The sequence below is a fragment of the Ranitomeya variabilis genome, chromosome 7, assembly GCF_051348905.1.
Source record: "Ranitomeya variabilis isolate aRanVar5 chromosome 7, aRanVar5.hap1, whole genome shotgun sequence".
NCBI lineage: Eukaryota > Metazoa > Chordata > Amphibia > Anura > Dendrobatidae > Ranitomeya > Ranitomeya variabilis.
In genome coordinates this window covers 196,618,191-196,632,171 of record NC_135238.1, presented here as the reverse complement: position 1 = coordinate 196,632,171, position 13,981 = coordinate 196,618,191, and the positions used below count along the sequence as shown (strand labels likewise).

The 13,981-nt window shown below is 37.2% G+C and overlaps 1 protein-coding gene across 1 annotated transcript in view; it reads right to left on the bottom strand.

The window, feature by feature from the left end:
• Window positions 1-13,981, bottom strand: part of TTN (titin) — a 285,913-nt gene that overhangs the window by 76,654 nt on the left and 195,278 nt on the right. The window contains exons 200-235 of the mRNA XM_077272621.1: window positions 13,654-13,923; window positions 12,940-13,218; window positions 12,435-12,843; window positions 12,216-12,340; window positions 11,840-12,106; window positions 11,467-11,736; window positions 11,071-11,373; window positions 10,680-10,982; window positions 10,414-10,601; window positions 10,188-10,302; window positions 9,807-10,091; window positions 9,567-9,718; window positions 8,831-8,978; window positions 8,539-8,716; window positions 8,324-8,445; window positions 7,874-8,161; window positions 7,428-7,724; window positions 7,139-7,325; window positions 6,911-7,026; window positions 6,511-6,810; window positions 5,975-6,274; window positions 5,730-5,835; window positions 5,440-5,636; window positions 5,052-5,357; window positions 4,684-4,962; window positions 4,299-4,598; window positions 3,898-4,200; window positions 3,415-3,792; window positions 2,984-3,286; window positions 2,578-2,877; window positions 1,855-2,151; window positions 1,469-1,753; window positions 1,086-1,379; window positions 693-992; window positions 299-607; window positions 27-217 (exon numbers count right to left, since the gene is read on the bottom strand). Of these exons, the coding sequence (XP_077128736.1) occupies window positions 27-217; window positions 299-607; window positions 693-992; window positions 1,086-1,379; window positions 1,469-1,753; window positions 1,855-2,151; window positions 2,578-2,877; window positions 2,984-3,286; window positions 3,415-3,792; window positions 3,898-4,200; window positions 4,299-4,598; window positions 4,684-4,962; window positions 5,052-5,357; window positions 5,440-5,636; window positions 5,730-5,835; window positions 5,975-6,274; window positions 6,511-6,810; window positions 6,911-7,026; window positions 7,139-7,325; window positions 7,428-7,724; window positions 7,874-8,161; window positions 8,324-8,445; window positions 8,539-8,716; window positions 8,831-8,978; window positions 9,567-9,718; window positions 9,807-10,091; window positions 10,188-10,302; window positions 10,414-10,601; window positions 10,680-10,982; window positions 11,071-11,373; window positions 11,467-11,736; window positions 11,840-12,106; window positions 12,216-12,340; window positions 12,435-12,843; window positions 12,940-13,218; window positions 13,654-13,923 (9,050 nt within the window). The remainder of the gene's footprint in view (window positions 1-26; window positions 218-298; window positions 608-692; window positions 993-1,085; window positions 1,380-1,468; window positions 1,754-1,854; window positions 2,152-2,577; window positions 2,878-2,983; window positions 3,287-3,414; window positions 3,793-3,897; window positions 4,201-4,298; window positions 4,599-4,683; window positions 4,963-5,051; window positions 5,358-5,439; window positions 5,637-5,729; window positions 5,836-5,974; window positions 6,275-6,510; window positions 6,811-6,910; window positions 7,027-7,138; window positions 7,326-7,427; window positions 7,725-7,873; window positions 8,162-8,323; window positions 8,446-8,538; window positions 8,717-8,830; window positions 8,979-9,566; window positions 9,719-9,806; window positions 10,092-10,187; window positions 10,303-10,413; window positions 10,602-10,679; window positions 10,983-11,070; window positions 11,374-11,466; window positions 11,737-11,839; window positions 12,107-12,215; window positions 12,341-12,434; window positions 12,844-12,939; window positions 13,219-13,653; window positions 13,924-13,981) is intronic.

The window sequence follows — 13,981 nt, the reverse complement described above, 5'->3', positions numbered from 1 at the left end:
CATATTCTAGTTAACAACAAAATTACCCCATATCTCCTGTCAACTACAATGTTGGACACTTCTTCCCATTCAGATTTCTTCTTGCTTGCATCACGTTTGTCAATTATATAATTTGTGATCTCACTTCCACCATTGTCTACAGGTGCATCCCATATCAAGTAACAGGATTCAGTTTTGATGTCAGTAACTGCAAGATTTCTTGGAGGTGCGGGGCGATCTATTTAGAACAAAATAGTCAGTAATTTATATATGGGAAGCAGTGTAAAAATGTCTATGGAGAACAAAATAAAGCACATACCAAATACTTCAACATTAACAGTGCGGTTAACAGAGCCAAGGCGGTTGGAAGCTGTGATTGTGTAAGTTCCTTTATCACTCCTCTGTGCAGCTGCTATGATGACTTCTGTCTTAGCTTCGCTTCTTGAAACCTCTTGTTTCTCAATTTTCAATGTTGGTGTTGTTTTTTCAATTATGACCTCATTTTTGGACCAGTCAATCTTTGGCATTGGAAGACCAGTTACTACAGCTGGGATGTTCACGGGCTCCCCTGCTTTAACTTTAATTGTATCACCTCTAACACCCAAGTGAAGGGTGATAATGGGTGGAACTAGAAAAGATACAGGAAATAAATTAGGACACTGACAAATTATTTGTGAAATATAAAAGTAAAATGGTTTGGGCCTATTAAATACCTTCATCATCCTGAATGACCACATTAAGGGGTAAAGATGGTTCACTTTCTCCTATTTCATTGACAGCTTTAGCACGGAACTCATACATGTGCAATTCTGCAAGGTTTTCTACTAAAAATGATGTGTCTGGGCAAAGTCTCTTATTGCATCTCTCAAACTCAGTGGCATCATGTCGTCTCTTCTCAAGGATATAGCCAGTAACAGGGCTACCACCGTCATTACGTGGAGGTTTCCAATCAAGTGTTACACTTGACTTAGTTCTCTCAGAATATGTGAATCTTTCAGGTGAACCAGGAGGGGCTAGAAGAAAAATATTACAATGTCAGATTATCAAGTATAACTTGCAGAAGAAGAAACATATTTAACAATATCTATTTTTTGTTTTAAGATTACCTTTAGGATCAACAGCAAGAATTGGTCCCAAATCAACAGGAGGACCAGAACCAAATTTATTCTTGCAAATGACACGGAACATGTATTCTTGTCCCTCCAGAAGACCTGTAATATCACATTTAGATCGCTCAGTATCTATTGGTTGTCTCCAAATATGAGCTTTGGCATCCTTTCTTTCAATTATGAATCCTGTGATGTCACTTCCACCATCATCAAGAGGATCTGACCAGTTAAGAAGAGCCATCTTTCTGTTAACAACAACTGGCTTCAGTTCAGTTACAGGTCCAGGCACATCTGAAGAAGAAATCACAATGTCAAAATTATCTTAATTCATATTTCCAAAAACTATTTCAAAGAACTATGTACTAAATAACATTCCTTACCAAAGATCTCAACTCGCGTTGCCGCAGATTTGGTACCACTTTCATTACTGGCGGTGATGATATATCTTCCATGGTCTTTTCTTTCTGTATTAGCAATTGTAAGTACAGAAGAGGTTCCTTCATTAACTATTTCAGCCTTTTCTTTATTAAGTTCACCATCTTCTATAGACCATTCAATTTTAGGTGCAGGGCGTCCAAGGACAGTGGCAGGGATTTTTAGAGCCTGTCCAGCCAAAATCTGAATACCATCTCTTACTGAAAGGTCTAACTCAACAACCGGAGGTTCTATAAGTAAAAAAAAAAGGTTACAATATATAATTTTGCAATTTAGAGCACATTTCTGAATCTTCATTATATATAGAATATACAATCAAACAAAAATATACCTTGTGGTTCAAGGACTGTAATGGGTTCAGTTACACCGGGAGGACCTTCACCAGTTACATTTACAGCGCTCACTCGAACTTTGTAGTCTGCGCCTTCTCTAATGCCTTTAACAGTGTATTTGCGAACTTTAACTGGCCTGTCTGTGCAGCGAGACCATTCATTGCTACCCATCAACTGTTTATCCACAAAGTAGCCTGTAATTTCTCCACCACCATTGTATAGAGGAGGATCCCATTCTAATTCAATAGCTGATGAGCTTGTGTCAACAATTCTTGGAATTGGTGGTCCTGGAAGCACTAAAGTTGATATAAGAAGATAAAAGATAAGTTATGCTGAGTTTACAGGGAAAGATTGCAGCTTTTAAATGACTACCGATCAGATACATGTAAGCCGAACAGAAGTGGTATACCGTAATTGCCTGTTTATCTTGGCCAATCACACTTCTATGCTAACAGTATGATGCTTAATACAATCTTTCTGTGTGCATAGAAGGTCATGTTATCAGCAATAGATAATGTGCTGCCAATAATAAGGAATTTTAAGCATGCTTTAAAATCATAGCACCTGACAAATGAGTATTTTGCTCATTCATCAGGTGTTTGCTGTCCTGTTTAGAAGGGCCGATTAACAAGAATGAGTGTGGATACTCATTTACCATCTCAATGGCCCTTACTGTTCTTCATGCATAAAGAGTATTTTAGTCTGCTTTGTTTGTTACTTACATATTGGATCTTGAGCAGTCTTTGGATCAGAAGGAACGCTGAACTTTCCAGCTCCTCCTGCATTTTCTGCACAAACTCTAAAAATGTATGTGAGACCCTCCAAAAGGCCTTCAGCCTTAACTTCAAGGGCATTGATAAGGTTTCTATTAACACGAGCCCAGTGAGTGCTGTTTATTTCACGTTTCTCAATCCAGTATCCTAATATTGGGCTTCCGTTGTCTTTGGGCTCCTTCCATGTGACTATCATACTGTTGGCTGTAACATCTTCAATTTCAGGCTTTTCTGGTGCATCAGGGGGAGCTGTGAAATTATACAACGCACACATTATATCATTGTTATTTTTTGACATAAATATATATCACACATATAAACTTTCTTAAAACTGCTAAACTGAAAGAAAACTTACTAAATGGATCTTTAGCAAGCAGAGGCTGGGAGACACATGGTGGTCCTGGGCCAAATCTATTTTCAGCTGTAACACGGAAAATGTATTCTTTGTCTTCAATAAGTTTGGTGACTGGGTATTTGCAATGCCTTAGCGTAGATGTTACAATCACCCATCCAATTTCAGCCTTTGAGTTATCTTTCTTTTCTAATACGTAGTTTAAGATTTCACTGCCACCATCATCCAAGGGAGGTTCCCACTGGCATATAACCGAGTTCTTCCTTACTTCGTCAAAAGTAAAGTTCACTGGTGGACCTGGTATATCTGAAAAGTCAAAGAAACAAAACCCATAAATGCCCACACCTATTACAACATTCACTAAATGTCATAATTCTTAGCATAAATGTGATTTGTCTTTATCATTACTCAGAAGTTAATTATATTTTGCTTACCCAAAACATTTACTTCACATGAAGCTTTTGCAGCTCCATGGTCATTTTCCACCTTGATTGTAAATATGCCGTAATCAGCTCTTAAGGAATCTCTGACAGACAGTTCAGATTCTCCTTGTCTACTGTTGTCAACAGTCAAACGCTCTGGCAAAGAAAGATGGAATGGTACATCCACAACAGGTTCATCCTTTTTCCTTCGAGGAGCAATTTTTTCCACTCTTTTCTTTATCTCCTCTGGTCTGATAACTTCATCATTTCTAAGCCAAGTAACAGTTGGATATGGTGATCCAGTGATATGTGCAGTTAGCCCAATCTCCGCTCCTTGTCTGACAGAAAGTCCAGATTGTAAACTGCCAGCAAGGAACACTTTTGGAGGATCTGATGAGAAGTATAAAGAACTATGTGTTAATAAAAATAATTTGAATGTAAAAAGAATTAATGTTTGGACTTTATGTATTTTTTTTCTAAATGCACTTTGCTTACCCATTGGATCTACAGCTTTAATTCCTGGGGTGACACGGGAAGGTTCACTAACTCCAGCAGCATTTTCTGCACGTACACGATATTGATACTCTTTTCCGTCTTCCAGACCTTTTACAGTGTAGGTGAGTACAGGGACAAGAGAGTCATTGCATCTTTCCCATTTTTCACCACCTTTGGGAATCTTTTCGATGACATATCCCATAATCTTGCATCCACCATCATACTGCGGTGGTTTCCATGTCAAAGTAATAGATTTTGAAGTAGGATTATGGGTATCAAGATCTAAAGGTGGATCCGGTCGTTCTGTAAGAGAGTATTAAAAAAACAACAATCAAAACATTTAAAAAAAAAACAAATCTATGAATGCATTGTTGTGATCTGTAGCAATCTGCAGAACTTACGTTTTGCATCCTCTGCAATTATGGGGTTTCTGAGTTCAAGATATTCTCCACCACCAATTTTATTTACCGCCTTGACTCTGAAATAGTATTCTCCATTGGGTATCAGATCTTTAATATTCCATGTTAGTTTGTTTTCTCCTGACATCACTGGAGTGTAAGTTCTACGTCCAGCTTCTCTGCGCTCCAAAACATAATGCAATATTGGGGTTCCACCATCAGATTCAGGTGGCTCCCAAGAAACTTTGCAAGTATTTTTAGTAACATCGGTAGCTTTTATGTCCTTACATTGTCCAGGCAAACCTTTAAAATATAAATATATACAGTGAAAAAATGTCTCTTTTTGTTATAATGAATCTGTCCTTTCCCCAAAGTTTGCAGTATTTACCTATGACTTTAACATTAATAGTTCCAGTAGTTGATCCTATCTTGTTTTCCAGTGTGACAGTATAGACTCCAGCATCTGCATGTACAACATTAGCAACATCTAGAGAGGCAGTGGTGTGGTCACTCTTTGATGATACCCTGTCTGCAATTTTAATTTCTTTGCCATCCTTATGCCAACTAACAGTTGGTACTGGAACAGCTCTGAATGGCACAGGGATCGTTAATTTTTCTCCTTCTACAACAATAATGTCTTGGGTCTTCAGCTCAATTGTTGGGTTACCTGTAAGAAAAAATATAGATATAATTTACTATAGTATTTTCAATTTAATTTCTGTATTTAATGATATAGAACCTTAACAATATACTTACAGTCAGGATCCTTAGCAAACACATTCTCTGAAATTTCTGATGGATCACTAGCACCAACGGCATTGACAGCTCTAACACGGAGGATATATTCTTTATCGGGAATAATGCCTTCTTCAGCTTTGTACTTCAGCTCTTTAACTGGTCGCGAATTGATTCTCATCCACTTCTCAGTGCCTGCTGGGCATGCCTCAATGTGATATCCAATAATTGGGCTACCACCATTTTTCTCTGGAGCCTTCCAAGCAATAGAAATGTGGTTTCTACTTGCATCAGTTACATGTAACTCAAGAGGAGGTGATGGAGGACCTAAAACAATTTGAATGTTTGAAGATCATTTTTAAGTTCTAATGTAAAATATTACTTAAAACTAGTTGGGTCTTTAACTTACTTGTTGGGTCTTCAATTGCCAACATATCTGTAGGTTCACTTGGGTGGCCAACACCAGCTTCATTTTCAGCACGCACCTGGAACTGAACCTCTGTGCCTTCAATAACATCTGTTACCCTGAACTGACAGTCTGGCCCAGATGTCCTTCCAGCTTTTACCCAGCGTGTGGCCATTTTCTCTTTCTTTTCAATAACATATCTGTTTAAAAAATATGGACATGTTTAAATATACTTCTACAGATAAACACTACATAATATAGTCTATGAATTTCTGTTATTTTGTGTGGCCTACCTCTGTATGGGCCTTCCTCCATCATTTTTCGGTGCTTCCCATTTCAATTCAACATGTCTCTTTGTTATATCAACCACTGTTAAAGCATAAGGTGGTCCAGGTGTAGCTGAAAATGCAATACAAGTGTTAAAGAAACTGACATAAAAATGGGTATGTTATTTACTGTACATACAATAGTAGCTTATAAAATAAATTTAGATACTATTTTTTTGTTTGTAATTCAGTGTTAATGAAAGATAACTTACTAAATGTATCTTTGGCCAACACGGAGTCTTCCAGTTCACAATATTCACTCTGTCCTACTGCATTCTCAGCGGCTACTCGGAAGACATACAAGGAACCTTCAGAAAGTGGGGTCACAGAACATTTGATGTCCTTTATGGTGGTGTCTACTGTCTGCCAGCCTTTGCGTCTAACATCTCTCTTTTCCACAATGTAGTTTGTGATTGGAGAGCCTCCATCTCTTTCTGGAACAGTCCATTTAAGATCTGCTACATTCTTACTTATATTAATAACCTCAAGAAAACGGGGTGGAGAAGGAGGATCTAATAGATAAAAATAAATTACATCATTAGCACAAAAGTTACTAAAGAACAATCCATCACAATGTATGAGTAGCTTGCTATGTGCATAACTAAGATGTAAACTTGACTTTTACAAAGCTTAGTTTGTTATAATGGGAAAAATTGTGTACTCTTTTATATACAGTCATTATATTGTAAAAATGCAAATGCTATACAGAATGATATATTATTTTAGACCAGAAGTGGACACAACTTACTAAGTCTCTCTTTGCAGAGTACTGGGTCACTTGGTTCACTAGGCTCACTTTCTCCGGCCTTGTTTACAGCTTTAACTCTAAATGAGTACTCCTGTTTTTCCATGAGGCCTTTCAAAAAGTGTTCAGTAGATGGAATACCATCGGCCACTCTAACCCATTCATCAGTTCCAGTCTTCAAGAGCTCAATAACATAGGAATCTATCTTGGCACCACCATCATGTTCTGGTTTCAACCAGTTCAAGAAGGCAGATGTTTTAGCAACATCTTTGACTGTTGGTTTGCCGGGAGGCCATGGAGGATCTACATTAAAATAAAAATAATATACATTTATAATAATGCTATTTTAAATAAAAAATTAATGCAATACTGGCTTAATTTTATATCTAAAAATGAAACATACCAATTGGGTCTTTTATTAAGATAGGCTCAGTCTCTCTACTTGGTTTTCCAGGACCAGCAAGATTTTCAGCCAAAACTCGGAACTGATACTTCTTTTTGTTTGTAAGACCTTTAACTCTGTTGATTATAAAAAAAAGGATAACGTTTTCCACTGTACTGATATATTGTTATTTACAGATTATTTATTAATATTAGAATGACCATTAGCATATTGGTATGGCTTGCATACCTGTATGTTGGATCTTTAACTGGAGTTTTGTTGCATCTGACCCATTTTCCAGATTCAGGATCAAGTCTTTCAACCCAATATCCAGTTATTGGGCTTCCACCGTCTTCATCTGGTTCATTCCAGGACAAAGTCACTGAGTCTTTTGTAATGTCAGAAGGTTCAAGACGAGTTGGTTGTCCAGGTGGATCTGTAAGGCAGAATCAATATGAAAAAAATATATTATTTCCTATTGACTACAACAACTAAATTTTTGCAATTTCATGGACACAGTAAGCAGGTATTCTCTTACCGAATGAGTACTTCGCAGTCATGGAGAGAGATTGTACAGGCTCTCCAATACCATACATATTTTCAGCACTGACTCTGAAGATGTATTCCTTAAGAGCAGTGAGTTTTGTAGCCTTAAATCGAGTTTCTTTAATAGTTGATGATAGTTTGTTCCAGATTTCACTATCTCCTGCTTTTTGTTCCAGAATGTAGTTGGTAATTCTTGAACCTCCATCATCTCGTGGAGGGTTCCAGGTCAGTACACAAGATTCATTTGTAATCTCAGAAATATCAAATGCAGCTGGAGGTCCAGGTTTATCTGCGCATATAGAATATGTGTTAATATAAAGCAAATAGTACAAGTAAAGAAGAAAACGTTCACCTGAAAAGCACAGATATTCTACATCTCTATTTGAATTTTAAAGTGTTTTAAAATGAACGAAAAGTGGAGAAAAAACAAATTTATACCTAAAACATTCACTTCAACAACTGCTGTAGCTCTGCCAGATGTGTTTACTGCTTCTATGATGTATGTTCCAGAATCGCTTCTTGTGCTCTCTGTGATGACAACTGTTGAATGTCCTGGTTTGGACTCAATAGTAACTCGTTTGTCCACTCTCAACAGTGAGTCAGCTTTGTTCCATGAAACCTTAGGTTCTGGTTTGCCAGTAATTGTAGCTGGCAATTCAATTTTGGTTCCAGCCTTCACTGTTATGCCAGCAATAAGTTTAACATCCAAGAAAATTTCAGGTGCCTCTGTGTTAATAAAGAGGTAGAGTATGTTAGTGAGTGTGTGTGAGCATGCTATACTTTATATTTTGAGAATTGTGCACTAGCACAAATTTGTAATTATTTTATAAAATAATTTTGAATCATATATTAGAATTCTAATATAAGCAAGTCCAGAATATTATATACCTTTAGCATCTGTAGCAAGGATATCATCTGTCGGCTTGCTTGGTTTACTAGCACCTAGTCTATTGAGTGCTTTTACACGGTATGCATACCATTGACCTTCAGTGAGATTGTCCACTTGGAATCTGTGAAAAAGGTATAATTTCCAGGTTACAAAGAGAAAATAATTACATTTCTTGTAAACAAAGATTTATCCTCCAAATCAAGATCACACTTACTTAGTTTCCAAAACAGCGTCACCACAAATTTCCCATTTGTCAGTTCCACGTTGGCATTTTTCTACCAGATAACCCTTGAGGCGTGAACCGCCATCATACTTAGGTGGTTCCCATGTTAGGAATATTCCTTTAGAAGATGGATCTCTCCACTTAACATTTTCAGGTGGGTCAGGAATGGCTGTGATGGAAGAAGAATTAGGACACTTTGTTAAGTAGTATACTGAACAATATTGCTCAGTCTACGTTTAAAAAATTGTAGTTTTCAAAAAATGTAATAAAAATATTAACTTACTTGCTGGTGCAGACATATTTACTGGTTCATCAATGTATGCAGGTTCTCCTGGGCCACACTTATTGCAAGCTGAAACACGGAACAGATATTCTCTGCCTTGAATAAGGTCAGAAATGGTGAACTCCTGGTCAAGGACATTGTCTTGGACCTACGAAAGAAAACAACATAAAAAAAATCTATTTGTATTTAAATGGACACATGTTCACAAAAGAACATGTTTAATGGTTAATAGTAAATAATACAAATTTTGCTTTTAAAAATATATTTCATGTAAATTTCTAAAAATTTTGTCTGGGGTGGTATTATGCCATGAGTATGAAAACTGGCTTGCAAAATATCATATGGTTTAGGATGAAGTAGAATAAATTTGTGGCAAGTACAGATGAAGCACATGGCATTCATGTGCTTCACTGATGCTTGCCACACAACTGTTGTAATTCGCAGTAAATAGTGTGGCTCTTGAACGCACCGCGCACAACTGGCCCATTGCTGTAACTTGTAAGCCTGGCTTTATTCAATAATTAAGCCATCCCAAAAATGAGCTGATAGCCAAATGTTCTGCTCTATATGTGGCACAGATTCAGCCCTTGGAGGGTAAAGTATTATCAGCATAGTTCCATAATATCAAGACTAAAAGTGTGTAAAATGAAATTTATTCACACATTGCCATTACCTTTTGATCACTTGGTGGTAAACAATGAAATCCCTACAAAATGAATTTTAGCTCATTACTTACCCTAGCCCAAGTCTTCTTGCTGACTTCTCGTTTCTCTATAAGATATCCAGTCAATGGACTGCCTCCATCATTCTCAGGTGCTTCCCAGGACAGATTAACAGTGCTCCTTGTGAGTTCTCCAACCTTGAGCTCTTTTGGAGCGCTTGGACGAGCTATGAAAATTTTCATAACAACGAATTAGTAAGAAGAAACTTTGTCAGGATTATGAGTAGAGAAAAAATAAATTCTATCAGCACTTACCAATAACATTAACGTCAATTTCTCCAGAGACCGATGTCACAGTATTTTGAAGTTCTAATGTATAAATTCCTTTGTCAGGGCGCTCACTTGGAGAAATGACAAGCTCTGCAAAAGTTGCAGTTGTGTCTATCTTAACACGTTCATTGCTTTCCAAGACTGTGCCATTTACTGACCATACTGCAGTAGGAGTTGGGTAACCAGTGATAGGAACGTGTATTTTAAGAGGTTCAGGCACAATTACTTCAAGCCCATTTTTGAAGGCACTTAAATCCATGGTAGGATGTGCTAAAAAAGAAAATTAGACATTTAACATGTGAGTACATTCATTTGCAAATATCTATATTTAAAATTAATATTTTTGAAAGCACTTGATATACTTACAGTGAGGATCATCTGCAGTAAGTGGTCCTAGGCTTTCAGTAGGATCTGATATGCCAGCAGCATTCTCTGCAGAAACTCTATAGAAATACTTAGCCCCGGCCTTCAATCCATTCACCTAATAGGAATAATCAATCAGGTTATAAACTGTAAAATTCTACTTTTCATGAAAAATGGCTACCATAATCTAAATCCCAAATTTGAATTCAGACAATGTTTTTAAACATACCTTGTATGTAAGATCAGGTGCGAGTCTCATGTTACAACGAATCCACTTGTCTGTACCTTCTTCGCATCTTTCAATAATATAGCCTAATACTGGGCTTCCTCCATCCTGTAGAGGAGGTTCCCATGTAAGCTGAACAGATTCTTTGGTTTGATTAGAATGGGTAAGGTTGATAGGAGGACTTGGTTTTTCTATAATAAAAAATGACATGTTTAGTTATCCAGAACCTCTAAAATTTCCGTTAGTAATGTTACATTAGCAGGGCATACCAATGGGATCCCTGATCTTCACAGCACGTGTTGCTGCACTTGGTTTGCCAACTCCAGCTTGATTTTCAGCTCTCACTCTGAAGATGTACTCCTTGTTCTCCACAACATCATTAAGAGTAGCTCCAAGTTCATCTGGTTTAGTAATCATGGCAGCATCCCATTTGATTGAAGCCCTGTCGCGCAGTTCAATGATGTATGCTGTTATTTCAGATCCACCATCGTACTCTGGTGGTTCCCAGGTCAGTGATGCACCAAAGCGATTGACATCACAAATATCGACATTCAAAGGAGGTCCTGGAACATCTATAAAACATTAATTTATATGATAGTTATCCTAATCTATAACATAATGGGAATTACCTGTCTTGCACAATTGTTGTTTAGTGCTTACCGAACTTGCTCTTGGCTTCAACAGGTTTATCTGTTTCTACAGGTTCTCCAGCACCTACTCTGTTCTTGGCACTGACACGGAAGAGATATTCCACTCCACCCTTCTGGAGTCCAGTAACTGTGTACTCACAGCTATCTGCATGGTCGGTGACAAGAACCCAAGTCTTACGCTTAATGTCTCTTCTCTCAACAATATAACCAGTGATTTTACTGCCGCCGTCACTCTGTGGTTCTTCCCATGCCAGACTGACTTCTCCATCGTAGGTGTCAACAACTTCAAGATTTCTAACAGGTCCAGGAACATCTGAAAAAAATTATCGTAGGTTTTTTGTTATTAAAAGCCTAATTAAATTGTTTTAAATTTTAAAGATCCTGGCGGCATTCAAACATAACTTACCAATTACATCTAAATTAATATGTGCCTCTGCCTTGCCATGTTTATTTTGTATTATGATCGTATAGTGTCCTTTATCAGCTTTCTTTGTTTCAGGGATTCTGAAGCTTGTGGTATTTGCTGTTGTATCAACATATGTATCAGGCAAAGTCGCATCTCCTCTATGCCATTCAGCTTCTGCTTTTGGATAGGCATCATATGGTACAGACATTGTAAGTGGCTTTCCAGCATCAATCACAATGTTCTGGTCTGCTGTCTTGATCTTTGGCACAGCTGTTAAGGAAATAATGTGGTAAATGCATAAAGTTAGATCAACTTTTAAAGTTTAAAAACTCAAATTCATAATTATCATAGTATCTGTTAAATAGTACTGTACCTGCTAACTCTAGTTTTGCTCTTGCTTCTTTATCTTTGGCAATAAATCTATATTCACCCTGATCGCGAGGTCTGATTTCACACACTTGCATTCTGTGTATTTTTCCTTCACTCATCATTTGATGTTTGTCTCCTTGGACGATGATCATGTTATTTCTCAACCATTTTACTTCAACTCTGTCCTTGTTTAGCTCAACCTCAAAAATGACATCTGAGCCTGGTGCTTCAAAGACATCAAGTGGTGGCCTAATAATCTCAATTGGAATTTCTAAATAAAAATTAGGAAAAAATTACATTTCCAAAGAGAAATTCAATGTGGATAATAGATTTTTAATTTTTTTTCAGAAATAATGGATTCAAAATTGTTAAAATTGTACCTTCAACAAAAAGTCTAGCTCTGGTTTTCCTTTCATCAATTCCACATGAATATTCACATTCATCTTCTGGTCTGCAGTCTTTAATGATAAGTCTATGGAGGCTTCCATCTTTCTCAAATTGGTATCTTAAGAAAGAATTTAAATATATAAATAAAAGGTACAACACGTGAAACTCTATATTCATTATAAAAATAATAATAAAATGCACAATGATCTTACTTCTTGTTTCCTCTAAGTTCACGGCCATTCCTGTACCATTTCACGGCTGCTTTCTCCTTAGAGAGTTGGCAAGTGAAAACTGCATCCTCAAATTCAATAACAGTTTGGTCTTGTAGTTGCTGTACAAAATCTGCTGGGGCTTCTGTGATCAAAAGCTCTGCTACTGCCCTGTCTTGTCCAGCAATGACAGTGTATTCACCTTCATCGACAAAGCCACAGTCTTTGATAATAAGAGAATGTTTGAATTTGTCAACTTTGTACAAAACTCTTCTGTCCAAAACAACTTCCTGTCCATTCTTCATCCACATGACTGTTGCATTTGGACGATTGACTTTGCAGCAGAAAGTGACTGATTTTTTCTCCATTGTCTCAATATCTTCAATAGGTTCAATAATCCTCAAATCCTCTTCTGAAATATGAGATGAGAAATCACTTAACTCATTGCAATCTGATATAGGGGAAGAATTATTGAAAAAAATGCTCACTATGCTCACTAGCTACATACCTGAAACAGTTAAAGCTCCAGAAGACTTTGCTTGTTCACCTCTGTGGTTACTCAGTTGTACAGTGTAAGTGGCTTGGTCATCTAGTTGAGCATCTCTTATTCTAAGAGTATAAACTAAATCTTTGTGTACCATCACATATTTGGGACTGTCAAATATTGTTTCGTCATTTTTGAACCATTTGGCTTTGGCCCCTTCAGTGTTGACTTCACAGTTAAAGACAAGTTCTTGTCCTTCTTTAGCTTGTTGGTCCTTAACAGGAGTGACAATCCTAAGTCTCTCTGCAAAACAAAATATTCAGTGGTAAGTCATTGTGGCTTTGTCCCTAACAATATATAACATAATAGCAGGGCATCTCTTGGGCAGCTGTGTTGATTAGGAGACACTACTTCACTTGGCCTTACACAACACCATCAAGCATGCATCAAGGCACAACAGCATGAAGTTGTGGGGCCTAGGGGTCAACAAGGATGCCCAGGAGATGCCAGCCACAGATGTGAAGTGCAGATGCAACAAAGGATTGGACCAGTTTATCTCTAAATGGCATATATTTTCTAGCCTGATAAAGTATAACAAATAGCTAAAGCATACCATTCAGATTGTACTTTTAGGATTTCGAAACTTATCATTAAGGAGAATGTTTGATAAAATTAAATGTTTTGCCAAGAGATTCTCTATTGGAAAATATTAGATTTTATAGATATCTTAGAACTTACCAATCACTGTCAATTCTGCTGGTGCTCTGGATTGTCCAATCATGACAGCATAGACTCCGTCATCTTCTTTTGGCACTGCATCCTTAACAACAAGAATTCTCCTCTTGCCATCAGAAGTGATGTCATACTTATCCCCAGATTCGAGGACCACATCACTCTTAACCCATTGGACTTCAAAAGCTTCTTTTGAAACCGAGCAGACAAATTCTGCTTTATCTCCTTCTAGTACCTCAATGTTCTGTGGTCTGGAAATGAACTCGGCAGCAAGTTCTTTAAAGATGAAGAAAATGAGATTACTATGATGTATTATTAATAAGAACACATTTTA